This window comes from Coregonus clupeaformis, unplaced genomic scaffold (assembly GCF_020615455.1).
Source record: "Coregonus clupeaformis isolate EN_2021a unplaced genomic scaffold, ASM2061545v1 scaf0101, whole genome shotgun sequence".
Lineage (NCBI taxonomy): Eukaryota > Metazoa > Chordata > Actinopteri > Salmoniformes > Salmonidae > Coregonus > Coregonus clupeaformis.
This window is the reverse complement of record NW_025533556.1, coordinates 461,931-481,080: the sequence shown is the minus strand read 5'-3', so window position 1 is coordinate 481,080 and position 19,150 is coordinate 461,931. Positions and strand designations below refer to the sequence as shown.

General features: G+C 44.6%; 2 protein-coding genes across 8 annotated transcripts; both read left to right on the top strand.

Moving 5' to 3' along the window:
* Positions 1 to 187: 187 nt before the first annotated feature.
* Positions 188 to 8,168, top strand: LOC121552337 (serine/threonine-protein kinase LATS1). 4 transcript variants are annotated; one of them, XM_045213343.1, is made up of 8 exons: positions 196 to 424; positions 1,095 to 1,516; positions 2,379 to 2,529; positions 2,838 to 4,318; positions 5,095 to 5,677; positions 5,798 to 5,983; positions 6,146 to 6,252; positions 6,356 to 8,168. In XM_045213343.1, exons 2-8 carry the CDS (start codon positions 1,163 to 1,165, stop codon positions 6,890 to 6,892), a joined length of 3,399 nt encoding a protein of 1,132 aa, XP_045069278.1. In that variant the 5' UTR covers positions 196 to 424; positions 1,095 to 1,162; the 3' UTR covers positions 6,893 to 8,168. The 4 variants fall into 4 exon arrangements, 3 of the variants coding, with proteins under 3 accessions (XP_045069278.1, XP_045069277.1, XP_041721119.2); XM_045213342.1 differs by having other exon boundaries at positions 1,091 to 1,516; XM_041865185.2 differs by having other exon boundaries at positions 1,032 to 1,516.
* A 271-nt stretch (positions 8,169 to 8,439) lies between these two features.
* LOC121552957 (katanin p60 ATPase-containing subunit A1) lies at positions 8,440 to 19,105 on the top strand. Of its 4 annotated transcripts, none has more exons than XM_041866073.2 (11): positions 8,440 to 8,619; positions 9,084 to 9,158; positions 9,276 to 9,421; positions 12,304 to 12,493; positions 12,845 to 12,966; positions 13,085 to 13,190; positions 13,299 to 13,457; positions 13,601 to 13,727; positions 13,905 to 14,039; positions 18,267 to 18,393; positions 18,633 to 19,105. In XM_041866073.2, the coding sequence occupies exons 1-11, from the start codon at positions 8,611 to 8,613 to the stop codon at positions 18,829 to 18,831; spliced, it is 1,395 nt and encodes a 464-aa protein (XP_041722007.1). In that variant the 5' UTR covers positions 8,440 to 8,610; the 3' UTR covers positions 18,832 to 19,105. The 4 variants fall into 4 exon arrangements, with proteins under 4 accessions (XP_041722007.1, XP_041722006.1, XP_041722004.1 ...); XM_041866072.2 differs by having other exon boundaries at positions 8,993 to 9,158; positions 12,325 to 12,493; XM_041866070.2 differs by having other exon boundaries at positions 8,993 to 9,158.
* The last annotated feature ends 45 nt before the right edge of the window (positions 19,106 to 19,150 follow it).

The following is a 19,150-nucleotide window of genomic DNA, read 5'->3' as shown; positions in this document are numbered from 1 at the left end:
TCCAATTATGCATCACTTTTCATAACAGACAAGATATACTGTATGACAGATAACCATTATATGGATCACATTTAAGTCTTATGAGAGATTATTTATAGAATCCATTTTGTTTTAATTTTGTTTATATATTGTACTTGTTTTATTTTTATGAGTAAGACTACCTGAATCACTTTTGCGAAAGACGCGCTATCGCAGGGGTTGATGGGAAACGGGAAAAACAACCCAGTGAACCAGCACATCCGGGCAACTTCTCTCTGTCAGACATCACAGGAATATTCAAGCCACAATTGGGGCTAACACGGAGTAGCATTAAAGTTAATCACTTTCAAACTTCGTCTAAATCAGTCGATTTACTAATAGTTGATCGCACTTTCTAGTTGATTTGAAGTCTGGAGATTTGATTAGGAGAATAACACTGCTGCCGGTAAGTTCATTGACAACAACCTGTTAGCTAGTAGCGTGCTAGTTAGCTAGCTAACTTGGATGGCTAGTGGTTGTTTTGCGACACCGACGGGCCGTGGACAACCTGCAGCAGCCGGGCCTGGTTCTATCTGTGGCCGAGCTTTGCTATAGTTTAGCTGGCTGGCTAGTTATTTAACTGAAGTTGAGTCAGGTGCTAGTGACTTGCTAGCGTTAACTAGATAAAACATTGAATTGTATTCTTCACTACCTTTTAGCTTTGTAACTGTCTGGATAACCTATTTGCTTACATAACATTCTATAGTCAGTAACGTTACTACGTACAGGTTTAACCATATTTGGTAGCTAGTTACCTAATGTAAGCTAAATAAGTGTGCCACCAACACCATTCGTTTTCATGGTCACCTTTGCTAGCAAACGTTAGTTGCATTGATAAGGTTGTAACTTATAGCTACAAAAGTAAGCTATTGCAGTTATCTTCCATAAGGAATTGTCTGAATATATGAATTGACCCAAAATCTTTAGGGTCATTTCACTACTCATCTGTTGAGAGATTGCTTTCATTCCTATTAGCTAACTGCACCATGTTTATAATGTTTTGTTGTCCCCAGGTACTCAGCAGGATGCAGATGTAAAGTAATTTCAATCTTGAACCTTCTCTTGGCCCCAGATAGCCTCGCAGTGACACTGCTGTGTGCTTTATCCTGTTCTCTCCTTTGGCTGTCAACCTACATGTTCTTACATGAAGAGAGGAGAGAAACCCGAAGGATTTCGACAGATGCGACCCAAGACTTTCCCCGCCAGCAACTACAGTGGAAACAGCCACCAGATGCTGCAGGAAATTCGTGAGAGTCTCCGGAACCTTTCACGGCCTTCTGACCTCCCTAAGGTGGACATGGGGGGCGCTGGAAAGGTGTTGTCTGAAGACCCCAGGCAGCAAGGGCGCTGCAGCAACCCCAGAAACCCCTACCACAAGGCCTTGCAGGAGATTCGCAAGTCCCTGATGCCTTTTGCCAATGAGCCCAGCTCTTCTGGAAGGACTGCAGAGGTTAACAAACAGATGCTGCTGGAGCTGCTGTCTGCTGGCTTTGAGGAGGTAAGGAGGAAGAATGTAAAAGTGGAAACAGTACTTCAGCTAGGTAGCTAGTAACGTTAGTACTCTCTAGTAAATTAAGTTATTTTCAATTATTGAATAAAACTTAAATAATTAAACGTTTTCAAATCACTCAAGCAACGTCCATACTGGTAGTTGTCGAATAATCTAAGTGATACCAGTGTTTCCCCTATATTCAGCTAAATCGTTGCCACCACTCCAACAAATAAGATTACATTTTAGAATATATTTTTCTTTTTTGGGATGGCTTAATGTTTTCAGTGTAAACTTAAATGACAAAAAACAGATAAATTATGCAGAAAATATAATGGAGCTATATATTGTTAAATAAGATCATCTTTGAGAACTAACAATCACCAAAATAAAAACTAGACAGTCAGCGAGAACATAAAAAAATTCCAAAAATGTCTTGGCATGGGGCCCCCATTGATTTTGTTATGTTTGAGTCACTCAGATAGATACCATAAGAGCACGGCATAAAAGGAGTTATTGCAGAATGTTTTCCCTTTGTTGATAGATGACAGGAGACTGATGTGAAATATGAAAGCTATGCAATGTGGAATGACCAGCTTTAGCTGCATGCTCAGGGTGTCATTTTCTCATGCTAAATATGTTTTCAACTAGTCAGTCACATGACATGATTGTCTGTATTCAGCACTGAGGCTGAGATGAATGAAATATTTTCTATGAAACCAAGTATGTCAAAAAAACAATTAATTCCATTGTATTTGTGAGTTGTGGGTAAGTAGTTCCTGTAAACTTGATATGAAGTCTGTCTAATAGCGCCTCGAGAAACCTTTTATTTATTTCAGGTATTAATAGCTAGTAAATGTATTGTGTGCAGGAAATGGTGATACGTGCTCTGAAGCAGACCAACAGTCGCAGCGTGGAGGCAGCCATAGAGTATATTAGTAAAATGAGCTACCAGGATCCTGTGCGGGAGCAGATGGTGGCTGCCGCCGCCCGCCCCGTCAATGCAGGCATGAAAGCCCCCGGTACGTGTCTGTCCTCTGGGACCAAACCTCTTCTTTATCCAGGGTTGTTCACGGAAACCTGGCAACAATTGTTGCAGGATCTAGGACTTGGCTATACTATTTGTCGCTAGAGATGCAATATATTGTCAATGAGGGAACAAGATTCTGTTGAACAACTCTGGTTTGGGGGAAGGGAGTGTGTTTCAAATGAGAATGTTGTACAAAGCAATGGGTTGCTTTCTTTCATATTTCAGTAATGTCTATCGCAAACATAATGATTAATTTTTATATGCTGCCATGAACTGTAGTTTTTCTTCCCATCCTTGCAGGTTCATCTCACATTCAGCAGCCTGTGCTGAGGAGGCAGAGCTGGAAGGGTTCCAAGGAGTCCCTGGTTCAGAGACATGGCCCCATGATGGTGGAGGGGATGATGTACCGTTCAGACAGCCCTGGACCCCAGGGTGACCTGGCAGGACGAGGCCCACCCCCAGCCTTCCCACAGGGCCACCCTGGAAACAACCAACGGGTGAACCCTCCCCTAAACCCTCAGGTGCGCAGTGTCACCCCTCCCCCAAACAGAGGTGCAACCCCACCCCCACCTTCCTGGGACAGTAACCCCTCCACCAAGCGCTTCTCTGGCAACATGGATTACCTGGTGCCCCGCATCTCTCCTGTTCCACAAGGGGCCTGGCCTGAAGGCTACTCAGCCCCAACCCCCCAGAACCAGAGGGGCATAAGCCCAGTGCCCATGGGCCGTCAGCCCATCATCATGCAGAGCTCTGGGGGTAACAAGTTCAGCTTCCCCTCCAGCTGGTCTCAGAACGGCTCCCCTCAGCCAGACTACATGGGACATCAGAGTGGTGGCAGCAGACAACCCCCTCCCCCTTACCCGGTGAATCAGAGCAACAGACAAAGCCCAACCGCTCAGCAGATGCAGGCCGGAGGTCCTGCCTCTTCCTCATCCTACATCAACAGTGGTAACCTCCCCCAGTCCATGATGGTGCCTAACCGAAACAGTCACAATCTTGACATGTACAACATGGGTGTGCCTCAGTCCTGGTCCCAAGCACCCCCCGGCCAGCCTCAGTCCTCCCAAGGTAGCATTAACCAGGACATGTCCCCCTCATGGCAGCAGCACAGCATCCCTGTCCGATCCAACTCCTTCAACAGCCACCAGATGAGCAACAGGCAGGGCCACCCGGCCAGCTCCCAGCCCTCTGCCACCACAGTGACAGCCATCACCCAGGCCCCCATCCTGCAGCCCGTGAAGAGCATGCGCGTGCAGAAGCCTGAGCTACACACTGCCGTGGCCCCCGCACACCCACCCTGGATGCACCAGCCCCCTCCACCTCCAACTACCTACCAGGAGCCACAACCACCAGCACCCATGCCCCAGGTACCCATGCCAGTAACAGAGGTGCCCAGTTACCAGGGTCCTCCACCCCCATACCCCAAACACCTCCTCCAGCAGCCTGTTGCACCCTGCCCTGCCTATGACCCAGGGCCCAAGCCTAGTTCTGGGAGAGAGGAGGCTGCAGAGGAGGAGGATTGTAGCAGCACCGCTAGTGACAGGCCAGAAGGCCCAGACTCTGCTGCTGTGGGAACAGAGAAGGAGAATAAACAGATCACCACGTCTCCAGTGCCTGTGCGCCGGAACAAGAAAGACGAAGAGCGCAGAGGAGACCCCAGAGTGCCGCTCTACTCTCCCCAGGCCTTCAAGTTCTTCATGGAGCAACACGTTGAGAACATCCTGAAGAACCACCAGATGAGGATCCATAGGAAGAAACAGCTGGAGAGTGAGATGCAGAGGGTGAGAGTACACAGTTACTGCTTATAATGTCCCTATGAGTTAAATTTGGTCTAAACAATGGTATAATCTAAATACATTTGGTCTATTCAATTCAGAGGAATACAGGGTATTTATTTATTAGCTGAAAGGCCTACATTTACACTGTAATGGATTTGGCATGTCCAATTACCGTCATCCTTAAGATTCTGGCACCCTCTTCAAATATGTCATCATGCAGTCTTGGCTTTCAATCTTCCTGACTCTTTCTTTACTATTTAGTTCCTGTTCAAGCTGTATTTTCATTCTTTTGAATGTTCTATTCTTCCCTCCTGCTTAGCTGTCTTTCTCTCTCTCCTTTTCTCTCCCTGCTGTCGCTAACAGCTGATGTAGAAGTTAAAGGTATCTCCTATCAATGCTGTGACCTGAATAGTCCACACAGATCAATGACCAAGTAAGCAGTTGTTGAAAGATGGGCCATTTTAATTGAACAACATGAAGCCCTCTGCTGACTGACCGCATCACACCAACTCCTTAGGGAGATGCATGCCTTCCCATCCACTTTCCATGTTAGTGCTCCGTCCGTCTTAAATTATGCTTGCCAAGACAACCAGCCTTATTGAGAATGTCTGCTGTATCTCTTTGGTTGTTTTTCTACCTTTCTAATGTGTTTTAATGGTTACTATTTTGTGTTCCTTTACCTGGGCCAGCATTCTGCCAGGTTGAATGCATTGCTTTGCTAATGAATCTGTGGTTCTCTCTTAAGGGCCTGAATGTAAATTGTCATATTTTGCTATTAGGTCAAGTTGTCAGGGGATGCGCAGGAGCAGATGCGCATGATGCTGTCTCAGAAAGAGTCCAACTACATCCGACTGAAGCGGGCCAAGATGGACAAGTCGATGTTCAAGAGGATCAAGACCCTGGGCATCGGAGCCTTTGGAGAGGTGTGTCTAGCCCGGAAGGAGGACACTGGAGCCCTGTACGCCATGAAGACGCTGCGCAAGAAGGACGTTCTCCTCAGGAACCAGGTGGCCCACGTCAAAGCAGAGAGAGACATCCTGGCTGAGGCTGATAATGAGTGGGTGGTGCGGCTCTACTACTCATTCCAGGACAAGGACAACCTGTACTTTGTGATGGACTACATCCCTGGAGGAGACATGATGAGTCTGCTGATCCGCCTGGGCCTCTTCAAAGAGGAGTTGGCTCAGTTCTACATCGCTGAGCTCACCTGCGCCGTGGAGAGTGTGCACAAGATGGGCTTCATCCATCGCGACATCAAGCCAGACAACATCCTCATAGACCGGGATGGACACATCAAGCTCACCGACTTTGGCCTCTGCACCGGCTTCCGCTGGACGCATGACTCTAAGTACTACCAGAGTGGTTCGTATGATCCATGTCTTATGATGCTTGTTGCTGCTTCAATCTAAGAGGGTGTTTTGGTTCTCCCCCTTTTCATTGTCAGTAAAGCCATGCTAATCTTTGTGTCGTCGCTCTCTGCAGGAGACCATGTTCGGCAGGACAGCATGGACTTCAGTAAGGAATGGGAGCAGGACCCATCTAACTGTCGCTGTGCAGACCGTCTCAAGCCCCTGGAGAGGAGGAAGGCAAGGCAACACCAGCGCTGCCTGGCTCACTCCTTGGTGGGGACACCCAACTACATCGCTCCAGAGGTGCTGCTTAGGACAGGTAAGCCTGTGAAAGGGAAAAGTTGAATCCACTCTGAAGTTGGAAATATTATCTGTGATGTTTGAATTACCAGCGCAGGAGTGGAATCTTTAAAGGTTATTATTTGTCTCTTGTGCACAATGTTATTGTGTCTAACATGTGACTGTGTTACCTCTGTTCAAGGATACACCCAACTGTGTGATTGGTGGAGTGTTGGTGTCATTCTGTATGAAATGGTGGTTGGGCAACCTCCTTTCTTAGCAACTACACCCCTGGAAACCCAGCTCAAGGTAAATCATCCAGTCAAAAACTGAGCATATCTCATGTTGGCCTGGTTTGTTAGGTGTTTTCCTCCGCTCTATGTTTAACGCTCTGGTTCGTTATTCTACCCAGGTGATAAACTGGCAGACCACCCTGCACATCCCCCCTCAAGCCAAGCTGAGCCCAGAGGCATCAGACCTCATCATTAAACTATGCCGTGGCCCCGAGGACCGCCTCGGCAAGAACGGTGCCGACGAGATCAAGGTGCAGCCCTTTTTCAAGACCATCGACTTCTCCAACGACCTGCGGCAGATGCAGCCGGCCCCCTACATCCCCACTATCGCTCACTGCACAGACACCTCCAACTTTGACCCGGTGGATCCAGACAAGCTGTGGAGCAGCAACAACGAAGGTGAGGGCAACCACAACGACACCCTCAATGGGTGGTTCAGGAACGGCAAGCACCCCGAGCACGCCTTCTACGAGTTCACCTTCCGACGCTTCTTCGATGACAACGGCCACCCCTACAGCTGTCCCAAGCCCATTGGCAAAGATTATGAGGAGGATTCTTATAGGGACGAGGCAGACTCTGAGGCCCTGGCACAGGAGGAGGGAGACCAGGAAGAGAGTAGCAGGGGGGCACAGGGCCGTGATTTGGTCTATGTTTAGTATCATTTAAGAACATGTTTGTTCTGCTGGACTGTTTGCACATAATAGGTCTGGGAAACAGGTTGCTGGTTTGTCAGAGAGCGGGTCAGGGGGTGTGTGTGTATTCTGTGGGCCGGAACAATAAGGAGAAGATATAATTGTACCATACAAAGCAGATACACGGTACATAACTACACTACAGTCTGCAGGAGGAGGGTTTAGTCTTTTCACACTACAAGTGAATTCATGGTGTTGTACAGGGTATGCTTCATATGTGTTGTGACTCTGAACAGACTTAAATTAATTGAAAGAAAAAATATCAGGGTGTTGTTCGAAGACTTACAAACCCTGTTTTAAGCCTTAATTTATTTAAGATATTATAAACTGGTGATGCTAGTTGATATAATAATTATTGGAAATGTTCCTAATTTATATTTGAAGGTCTATTGCAATGGGGATATACTGTATTAGTGATATAACTGGTAGAATTTGCAGGGATAAGTAACTCTTGAATTATTCATTGCTGTGCCTTTGATCTTCTGCTCTTTCACCAAATACTGTATATGGGACTAGACTAGCCTTAGTTGATTTAACTAGGATTTTGTGTATTTTTTGAATTTATACATAAAATGTATTTATAAATTGTTGTACACTTGATGTAAATATTTTCTCTATTCTGTTGGTTAGTTGATATTCATTAGGGCAGGCCCTCTTCATTATTCCCCTCTAAAATCTTTCCTCTGTCATTTTTGGTAACGGTCATTCCACAGTGTCTATTTTGTTTGGGCTCTATCAGCACCAAGGAAACAATCTGAAAGGTACCTATTGTAATAATACTCCTACAAAAAAACAGAGATGGAATGACTGGGGCCAACAGGCTCTGTTATGCTATGTACAGTATATTTTCCTCTCTTTCATTCACTTCCACAGCATCTGCTTTCATCACTTCTTCTATTCAGTCTCAACCAAAGCACTAGGCTACGCTGTTTATGAGCTCACTGACACGGCTGACCTGTTAATGAAGGATTGACACTGTTGTACTGGGAAACTGGATTATAAACTGGCACTCTTTAGTAGTCCACAGCTCATAGTGGATAGATGGGTCTCCACCCCTATCCCATACTTTGCCTTTTATGAGTGTTTTGGAAAGATATTAATGTAATTATGGAATAGGAACACTGACATTCCTGCACTGGTTTTGTTGAAATCATGTAAAGATGACATAAATCGATTTTAGTGTAAAAAAAAAGGGGGGGTGCAGGGAACGGGGTGATTAATAAACAATGTAAAGCACTTCCACGAATTCCATTTTATTGTCCGTTTCACACCTTACACTCCTGGAACTATCCAATATACAGGCTGGTTCAACTAGCTATTCAAATCAAATATGCCAGTATCTGTTCACCCAAATGTGGAGTCAGGTGAAGAGGGTCAAAGCCCATGAAATACAATTTATAGCTATATTATTATTTTAACTTTTGGTACATGAAAGCGTGACAACGGTCGTAGTACTGCTGCCACTATGGTTCTGAATCCAGTTCAGGATATGACGCCTTGACAGCTTCAGACATTAGAGGCGGGTGTGTTGTTGTAGCTCTCTTGTCAGACGAAAATAAACCATATTTATGTAGCTACCCGTATTACATATTTTAGCCATTTTGAAAGCCTTGGATCCATTTGTGTTTCAGTCCTTGGGTGCGGTTCTACAATTTGTGTCGTATATTTATTTCCCATCAACAATGCAACAGGTGGGTCTAACTAGTTAGCACTATAGCTAACTAGCATGGTAAAGATGTTTGGGAGCTAGTTTGAAGTTGTATTTTTATGTGCCAGTAACGTTATGTGACAAATACTTTTGCTAGTTTTATTACTGGTATTGTTTTTCTAAATCGTGGTGCTGTTTGCTCGTTCATCTGAAACATGTTGGCTAGCTAGCTGAGTTAGTTAACCAGCTAGCCAAGTTATGCTAAGTAAGCTAACAGTCAGATACAGCTTGCACAGCACATCCTTATGTCCATCTTGTCGACTTGTGCCCTTGATGTTTTGTTTTACAGTCAGAATCTCTGTTGTCATCCCTTCTAGAGAGAACTGTACTAACAACTAATGTTCTTCATCTCCTAGAATGAGTCTGCATGAGATCAGTGAAAACGTGAAACTTGCTCGAGAGTTTGCATTACTTGGGAACTACAGTTCTGCTATTGTTTGCTATCAGGGAGTACTTGAACAAATCAAGAAACACCTTTTTACAGTACGGGACAGCAGTAGCTTCCAACAAAGATGGCAAAAGGTAAAATCTATGACATGTTTCACTTTCAAACCCAAGTTTGTTTAATTTAAACAGAGCTTTGGTCAGGCAATGTCTGCAAATGTCACTTCGATCCTTGCTTTTGACATCTCTTTACAGGTATGGCAAGAGATAAACGAAGAAAACAAACAGGTTGAAGAAATAATGACAACTCTAGAAAGTTTTCAACTGGAGACCACCCCATCCAAACCACCAAGTAATAAAGATGGCAGTAGTGACATGTGGCCTGTACAAGTAGAGTGCAGGTACTGTATGGACTCCTTTCACACGTATTCCTATTCTAGTGTATACATTTACTGGCCCAGTCATTCATAAGTGGATATTGCACTTTACTGGGAAAATATATTTAAGTTGTTTTCAGGTCTTTGCATTAGTATCTGATGGGGTGTGTAGTTTGGTTAGTAAGAGGGGAGAGTAAGCTGTTTGAATAAAATAAGTAATGAGTGGAATTAGTGCTCAGAGTACCTGATAGTAAGTAGCCTGCTCTCTTTCTTGCAGCACTTAAAGGTATAGACCTACTTGAGGTCTAAATGTGACATTTTAGTTTTAGCATACAAAATAGCTTAACATTAATGTATTATTTGGAGTGCCAGCTGGTACTTAAATCTGCAGCTTAGAGACGGCTGCCCTATGTACATAGTCATCGAACACTGGTCACTTTAATAATGTTTACGTACTGTTTTACCCACTTCATATGTGTATACTGTATTCTAGTCACGGCTCATCCTATATATAACTACTGCTGTGCACACCATTTCTATTCATATACTGTCTATACAAACCATCATATACATACATACACTACATGATCAAAAGTATGTAGACACCTGCTTGTCGAACATCACATTCCAAAATCATGGGCATTAATATGGAGTTGGTCCCCCCCTTTGCTGCTATAACAGCCTCCACTCTTCTGGGAAGGCTATCTACTAGATGGTGGAACATTGCTACGGGGACCACCTTCCATTTAGCCACAAGCGCATTAGTGAGGTTGAGCGATTAGGACTGGCTCGCAGTCGGCGTTCCAATTCATCCCAAAGTTGTTCGATGGGGTTGAGGTCAGGGCTCTGTGTAGGCCAGTCAAGTTCTTCCACACCGATTTCGACAAACCATTTCTGTATGGACCTCGATTTGTGCACAGGGGCATTGTCATGCTAAAACAGGAAAGGGCCTTCCGCAAACTGTTGCCATAAAGTTGGAAGCACATAATCGTCTTGAATGTCATTGTATGCTGTAGTGTTAAGATTTCCCTTCACTGGAACTAAGGGGCCTAGCCCGAACCATGAAAAACAGCCCCAGACCATTATTCCTCCTGCACAAAACTTTACAGTTGGCACTGCATTGGGGCAGGTAGCGTTCTCCTGGCATCCGCCAAACCCAGATTCGTCCGTCGGACTGCCAGATGGAAGCGTGATTATCACTCCAGAGAACGCGTTTCCACTGCTCTGGAGTCCAATGGCGGCGAGCTTTACACCACTCCAGCCGATGCTTGGCATTGTGCATGGTGAGCTTGTGTGTGGCTGCTCGGCCATGGAAACCCATTTCATGAAGCTCCCGACAAACAGTTATTGTGCTGACGTTGCTTCCAGAGGCAGTTTGGAACTCAGTAGTGAGTGTTGCAACCGATGACAGACGATTTTTATGCGCTATGCGCTTCAGCACTCGGTGGTCCTGTTCTGTGAGCTTGTGTGGTCTACCACTTCGCGGCTGAGCCGTTGTTGCTCCTAGACGTTTCCACTTCACAATAACAGCACTTACAGTTGACCGGGGCAGCTCTAGCAGGGCAGAAATTTGACTAACTGATTTGCTGGTAAGGTGGCATCCTATGACTGTGCCATGTTGAAAGTCACTGAGCTCATCAGTAAGGCCATTCTACTGCCAATGTTTGTCTATGGAGTTTGCATGGCTGTGTGCTCGATTTTATACACCTGTCAGCAACGGGTGTGATTGAAATAGCCAAATCCACTAATTTGAAGGGGTGTCCACATACTTTTGTGTATATATAGTGTATGTATTTATATTCCGGACTCTTGCTCATTCTAATAATAATATATTTCTTAATTCCTTTATTTTTATTTTTGGGATTTGCGTGTTTTGTATTGTTAGGTATTACTGCACTGTTGGAGTTAGGAACATAAGCATTTCGCTACACCCGCAATAACTTCTGCAAAATACACTGTACAAAAGTATGTGGACACCCCTTCAAATTAGTGGATTCGACTATTTCAGCCACATCCGTTGCTGACAGGTGTATAAAATCGAGCACACAGCCATGCAATTTCCATAGACAAACATTGGCAAACTTGTGCAACGTCAGCACAAGAACTGCTTGTGCAATGGCAAGTGTCGGCTGGAGTGGTGGAAAGCTCGCCACCATTGGACTCTGGAGCAGTGGAAACTCGTTCTCTAGAGTGATTAATCACACTTCACCATCTGGCAGTCCGACTGACAAATCTTAGTTTGGCGGATGCCAGGGGAATGCTACCTACTGCAATGCATAGTGCCAACTGTAAAGTTTGGTGGAGGAGGAATAATGGTCTGGGGCTCTTTTTCATGGTTTGGGCGAGGCCCCTTAGTTCCAGTGAAGGGAAATCTTAACGCTACAGCATACAATGACATTCAAGACGATTCTGTGCTTCCAACTTTGTGGCAACAGTTTGGGGAAGGCCATTTCCTGTTTCAGCATGACAATGCCCCAGTGCACAAAGCGAGGTCCATACAGAAATGGTTTGTCGAGATCGGTGTGGAAGAACTTGACTGGCTTGCACAGAGCCCTGACATCAACCCCATCGAACACCTTTGGGATGAATTGGAACGCCGACTGCGAGCCAGGCCTAATTGCCCAACGTCAGTGCCCGATCTCACTAATGCTCTTGTGGCTGAATGTAAGCAAGTCCCCGCAGCAATGTCCCAACATCTAGTGGAAAGCCTTCCCAGAAGAGTGGATGCTGTTAGCAAAGGGGGGACCAACTCCATATTAATGCCCATGATTTTGGAATGAGATGTTTGCCGGGCAGGTGTCCATATACCTTTGGCCATGTTTTGTATGTGTACGCGACCAATAAAATTTTATTTGATTTTGATTTGCTTAGGTTGATTGATTTAGTATTGTCTTCTTTCCTCAAAGATCCTCTCCTCTTCCGGTTAGGGGTCCCCCGGTTCCCTACAAAGACTGTAAACCTCACAACAACCGCCTGAGTGTGGCCGGTGTGCGGGCTCCGCATCGCCAGTCACCACGCGGGCCCAATGGTGACCGAGCCAAACCTTTGAAGGGCAAGGAAAAGAAAGAGGCCCCAGCCAAACCAAAAGACGACAAGGTCAACAAAGTACCATCAAGGATTAAAATATGGACTGAAAGGTCCTTTTGTTACACCCTCCTTTCACATAATACAGATTTAATCCTCCTCCTTTCGGCAGTGCTCTATCTTTTTCATTGTAAACCTAAGAAAATCTAAATAAATGTTATTTTAAAAAATTGTATTTGCCTGGCATTACCCTACCTTAACTTAAACTATTTGCACTTCAGACCAAACATTCTTCGCTCTACTTGTTACCTAAAATCATCACCACGTTGTCAGTCCGGTTCCTGGCTTAGAAAACACCTCTGCCACACGGTTGCATTGAGCCCACTCAGGGCTGACAAGTAATCCTGTATATTTGTTTTGCAGAACAAATCTGAAGTCTCTGAGAAAGAGAAAGATGTGAAGAAGTTTGATGGGCAAGGATATGACAAAGACCTTATTGAGGCCCTGGAGAGAGACATCATATCACAGAACCCCAATGTTAAATGGTGTGTGTGTCACTGGCTATGATTATTAACCTCCTGAACAGGATCATCCTAAAAACATACATGTTTCTCTTCGTAAGGGTTGACTAACAGGAAATATTTATTTTTTAAATGCCTATAGGGATGATATTGCAGATTTGGAAGAAGCAAAAAAGCTTTTAAAAGAAGCTGTTGTGCTACCCATGTGGATGCCTGAGTTTTTCAAAGGCATACGAAGACCATGGAAGGTATACATCGAAGCCCAAGGCCCACTTGATTAATATGTTATTTTGATTGGAAGAGTTGATATGATGCCTTGCTAATATGTGGTGTATCCATGTGCATTGTTTTCCTAGGGTGTGCTTATGGTGGGTCCTCCAGGCACAGGAAAGACTCTTCTGGCTAAAGCCGTCGCGACAGAGTGCAGAACCACATTCTTCAATGTTTCATCTTCAACTCTCACTTCCAAGTACAGAGGAGAGTCTGAAAAACTGGTCCGCCTTCTATTTGAAATGGTAAGATCCTCGTCAGCTCCCCTACCCAGGTGGAATATTTTTTTCCTAGAAGAAAAACTGGTGGTATCATATTAGATGATGGAAAGGGTGGTGTTTTTGAGGTGTTGTGGCTCTAGTCAGTGTTTCTTTTCTCCTCTGGATAGGCCCGGTTCTATGCTCCCACCACCATATTCATTGATGAGGTTGACTCCATGTGCAGCCGCAGAGGAACATCAGATGAACATGAGGCTAGCCGGCGGGTGAAGGCAGAGCTGCTGGTTCAGATGGATGGTACAGTAACAGCAGCCACTCTGATTATGGAAGGCCAAATTAATTACATGCACAATTAATGTCTATATAAAAATGTTTCTTGCCCAATAAATTATTGTACCCTAAATACATAGCAGTGATAGAATTTTGCTATAGTTTTTGATGCTATCGTTCATAGGATATTATGCTGTTGTTTAGGTGTGGGAGGGGCATCAGAGAATGAGGATCCCTCTAGGATGGTGATGGTGCTGGCAGCCACTAACTTCCCCTGGGATATTGATGAGGCTCTGAGGCGACGTCTGGAGAAGAGAATCTACATCCCTCTGCCTTCAGGTCCACAAACACTACTCACTGTAAATCGTCGATCATATTCCAAAACATGTAGGCATATGGACAGCAGTGTTCTAGAATATTGGACCATTGGCTTTCATAATTTTTGAATTCTCAAGCAATTTCTCCAACTGTCAACACATTCAAATGAATAGAGGATGCTTACCGGAGCCGCATTGGTTGGGAATTGTGGGGAGGTGCACGTTCGGGCTGTGCGTCCCCCGCGGATGGTGGTCTCAGAGCTGCGTAGCTATGTCACAATGGGACACCGGAATATCGCGTCTCAGCGTCTGTGTACTATAATGATTTATGCTTAACACTGCGTTCCTGAAACATATACAGTTAAAAATCGAAAATATATTTAACTTGTGTATGTGTATATATATATAAACTCAGCAAAAAAAGAAACGTCCTCACTGTCAACTGCGTTTATTTTCAGCAAACTTAACGTGTCAATATTTGTATGAACATAAGATTCAACCACTGAGACATAAACTGAACAAGTTCCACAGACATGTGACTAACAGAAATGGAATAATGTGTCCCTGAACAAAGGGGGGGTCAAAATCAAAATTAACAGTCAGTATCTGGTGTGGCCACCGGCTGCATTAAGTACTGCAGTGCATCTCCTCCGGACTGCACCAGATTTGCCAGTTCTTGCTGTGAGATGTTACCCCACCCTTCCACCAAGGCACCTGCAAGTTCCCGGACATTTCTGTGGGGAATGGCCCTAGTCCTCACCCTCCGATCCAACAGGTCCCAGACGTGCTCAATAGCCATGGCAGAACACTGACATTCCTGTCTTGCAGGAAATCACGCACAGAACGAGCAGTATGGCTGGTGGCATTGTCATGCTAGAGGGTCATGTCAGGATGAGCCTGCAGGAAGGGTACCACATGAGGGAGGAGGACGTCTTCCCTGTAACGCACAGCGTTGAGATTGCCTGCAATGACAACAAGCTCAGTCCGATGATGTGTGACACACCGCCCCAGACCATGACGGACCCTCCACCTCCAAATCGATCCCGCTCCAGAGTACAGGCCTCGGTGTAACGCTCATTCCTTCGACGATAAACGCGAATCCGACCATCACCCCTGGTGAGACAAAACCGCGCTTTTTGCCAGTCCTGTCTGGTCCAGCAGTGGTGGGTTTGTGCCAATAGGTGACGTTGTTGACGGTGATGTCTGGTGAGGATCTGCCTTTCAACAGGCCTACAAGCCCTCAGTCCAGCCTCTCTCAGCCTATTGCAGACAAGTCTGAGCACTGATGGAGGGATTGTGCGTTCCTGGTGTAACTCGGGCAGTTGTTGCCATCCTGTACCTGTCCCGCAGGTGTGATGTTCGGATGTCCCGATCCTGTGCAGGTGTTGTTACACGTGGTCTGCCACTGCGAGGACGATCAGCTGTCCGTCCTGTCTCCCTGTAGCGCTGTCTTAGGTGTCTCACAGGACAGACATTGCAATTTATTGCCCTGGCCACATCTGCAGTCCTCATGCCTCCTTGCAGCATGCCTAAGGCATGTTCACGCAGATGAGCAGGGACCCTGGGCATCTTTCTTTTGGTGTTTTTCAGAGTCAGTAGAAAGGCCTCTTTAGTGTCCCAAGTTTTCATAACTGTGACCTTAATTGCCTACCGTCTGTAAGCTGTTGGTGTCTTAATGACCGTTCCACAGGTGCATGTTCATTAATTGTTTATGGTTCATTGAACAAGCATGGGAAACGGTGTTTAAACCCTTTACAGTGAAGTTATGTAGATTTCTACGAATTATCTTTGAAAGACAGGGTCCTGAAAAAGGGACGTTGCTTTTTTTGCTGTGTGATATATATATATATATAGATATATATATAATATAGACACACAACCGGTCAAAAGTTTTAGAACACCTACTCATTCAAGGGTTTTTATTTTATTTTTGCTATTTTCTACATTGTAGAATAATAGTGAAGACATCAAAACTATGAAATAACACACATGGAATCATGTAGTAACCAAAAAAGTGTTAAACAAATCAAAATATATTTTATATTTGAGATTCTTCAAATAGCCACCCTTGCCTTGATGACTGCTTTGCACACGCTTAGCATTCTCTCAACCAGCTTCATGAGGTAGTCACCTGGAATGCATTTCAATTAACAGGTGTGCCTTGTTAAAAGTTAATTTGTGGAATTTCTTTCCTTCTTAATGCGTTTGAGCCAATCAGTTGTCAATACGGAAAATTTCAAGAACTTTGAAAGTTTCTTTAAGTGCAGTCGCAAAAACCATCAAGCGCTATGATGAAACTGGCTCTCATGAGGACCGCCACAGGAATGGAAGACCCAGAGTTACCTCTGCTGCAGAGGATAAGTTCATTACAGTTACCAGCCTCAGAAATTGCAGCCCAAATAAATGCTTCAGAGAGTTCAAGTAACAGACACATCTCAACATCAACTGTTCAGAGGAGACTGTGTGAACCAGGCCTTCATGGTCGAATTGCTGTAAAGAAGGACACCAATAAGAAGAAGAGACCTGCTTGGGCCAAGAAACACGAGCAATGGACATTAGACCGGTGAAAATGTGTCTTTTGGTCTGGAGTCCAAATTGGAGATTTTTGGTTACAACCGCTGTGTGTTTGTGAGATGCGTTGTGGGTGTACGGATGATCTCCGCATGTGTATTTCCCACCGTAAAGCATGGAAAGAGGAGGTGTTATGGTGTAGGGGTGCTTTGCTGGTGACACTGTCTGTGATTTATTTAGAATTCAAGGCACACTTAACCAGCATGGCTACCACAGCATTCTGCAGCGATACGCCATCCCATCTGGTTTGGGCTTAGTGGGACTATCATTTGTTTTTCAACAGGACAACGACCCAACACACCTCCAGGCTGTGTAAGGGCTATTTTACCAAGAAGGAGAGTGATGGAGTGCTGCATCAGATGACCTGGCCTCCACAATCCCCCGACCTCAACCAAATTGAGATGGTTTGGGATCAATCGGACGGCAGAGTGAAGGAAAAGCAGCCAACAAGTGCTCAGCATATGTGGGAACTCCTTCAAGACTGTTGGAAAAGCATTCCAGGTGAAGTTGGTTGAGAGAATGCCAAGAGTGTGCAAAGCTGTCATCAAGGCAAAGGGTGGCTACTTTGAAGAATCTCAAATTTAAAAAATATTTAGATTTAACACTTTTTTGGTTACTACATGATTCCATATGTGTTTATGTAATAGTTTTGATGTCTTCATTATTATTCTACAATGTAGAAAATAGTAAACACAAAGAAAAGCCCTTGAATGAGCCTTTTGGGGCTGTCATTTTCCTTTTACTGAGGAGTGGCTTCCATCTGGCCACTCTACCGTAAAGGCTTGATTGGTGGAGTGCTGCAGAGATGGTTGTCCTTCTGGAAGGTTCTCCCATCTCCACAGAGGAACTCTGGAGCTCTGTCAGAGTGATCATCGGGTTCTTGGTCACCTCTCTGACCAAGGCCCTACTCCCCCGATTGCTCAGTTTGGCCCGGCGGCCAGCTCTAGGAAGAGTCTTGGTGGTTCCAAACTTCTTCCATTTAAGAATGATGGAGGCCACTGTGTTCTTGGGGACCTTCAATGCTGCAGACATTTTTTGGTACCCTTCCCCAGATCTGTGCCTCAACACAATCCTGTCTCGGAGCTCTATGGACAATTCCTTCGATGTCATGGCTTGATTTTTGCTCTGACATGCACTGTCATCTGTGGGACCTTATATAGACCGGTGTGTACCTTTCCAAATCATGTCCAATCAATTTAATTTACGACACAATCCTGTTTTGGAGCTCTATGGACAATTCCTTCGACCTCATTGCTTGGATCTGACATGCACTGTCAAATGTGGGATCTTTATATAGTCAGGTGTGTGCCTTTCCAAATCATGTCCAATCAATTGAAATTAACATAGGTGGACTCCAATCAAGGATGAACAATGGAAACAGGATGCACCTGAGCTCAATTTCAAGTCTCATAGCAAAGGTTCTGAATACTTATGTAAATAAGGTATTTGTTTTTTATTTTTAATAAATTTGCAACATTTTCTAAACCTGTTTTTGCTTTTTCATTATTGGGTATTGTGTGTTGATTGATGTGGATTTTTATTTATTTAATAAAAAAAAATTAACAAGTCTGTAACGTAACAATATGTGGAAAAAGGGAAGGGGTCTGAATACTTTATGAATGCACCATATTTATTTATTCACAATGGCGTATGTTATGTTTGCTTGTTTTCTCTGCAGCCAAGGGCAGAGTGGAGCTGCTGAAGATCAACCTAAAGGAGCTGGAGCTGGCCAATGATGTGGACATGGCAAAGATAGCAGAGCAGATGGAGGGCTACTCAGGAGCTGACATCACCAATGTGTGCAGGTAAGGCCTTTGACTTTTCCGTTTTTCTTACAAACAAATTATTCACAAATAAACTCTAGATTGGTCAAGTGTGTTTGTTCCAATAACTCAGCTAAGACTATCACTGATTTGTAAACGAGATGCCTCTTCAATAAGGAAATCATGGAATAAAGAACCACTCGTAATCTAGTTATGTGATGAGAGTAATGTTATTTGTGTTCCATTGCCTTGAGTGAACCCTGTCTCCATGACGTCTGTAGGGATGCCTCTCTGATGGCCATGCGGCGAAGGATCGTGGGGCTAACGCCAGAGGAGATCCGTAACATCTCCCGAGATGAGATGCACATGCCTACCACCATGGAGGACTTTGAGTCTTCTCTGAAGAAAGTGTCCAAGTCTGTATCAGCTTCCGACCTGGAGAAGTACGAGAAGTGGATTGAAGAGTTTGGCTCCTGCTGAGAGTTAATCAGGAAGCATGCAGCGTCTCAAATCTGCAGGGGAATTAGTGGGAGGCTCAGTTGATATTCTGGGAACAATAATTGAACTAATGTCTTCCTTTTCTTTGTAAATTATTTATATCTTAGGCTATGTGATGCAACATGCCTTAAAGTAGACTATCTATTTGCTTCTCTTGGTCAATGTCCTCCTGGATACGACCCTTAGCTGTGGTATATTGGCCATATATTGCCATATACCACACCCTGAGGTGCCTTGTATTGATTATAAACTGGTTACCAACATAAATAGAACAGTAAATAATTATTTTTGCGTCATACCC

Coding starts and splice junctions, on each gene's coding strand:
- LOC121552337 (XM_045213343.1), top strand. CDS start 1,163: ATGAAGAGAGGAGAGAAACCCGAAGGATTTCGACAGATGCGACCCAAG. Junction 2,530..2,837: donor TGCAGGCATGAAAGCCCCCG/GTACGTGTCTGT, acceptor CCATCCTTGCAG/GTTCATCTCACATTCAGCAG. Junction 6,253..6,355: donor CCCTGGAAACCCAGCTCAAG/GTAAATCATCCA, acceptor TATTCTACCCAG/GTGATAAACTGGCAGACCAC.
- LOC121552957 (XM_041866070.2), top strand. CDS start 8,994: ATGAGTCTGCATGAGATCAGTGAAAACGTGAAACTTGCTCGAGAGTTT. Junction 9,159..9,275: donor TCCAACAAAGATGGCAAAAG/GTAAAATCTATG, acceptor ATCTCTTTACAG/GTATGGCAAGAGATAAACGA. Junction 18,394..18,632: donor GACATCACCAATGTGTGCAG/GTAAGGCCTTTG, acceptor TGACGTCTGTAG/GGATGCCTCTCTGATGGCCA.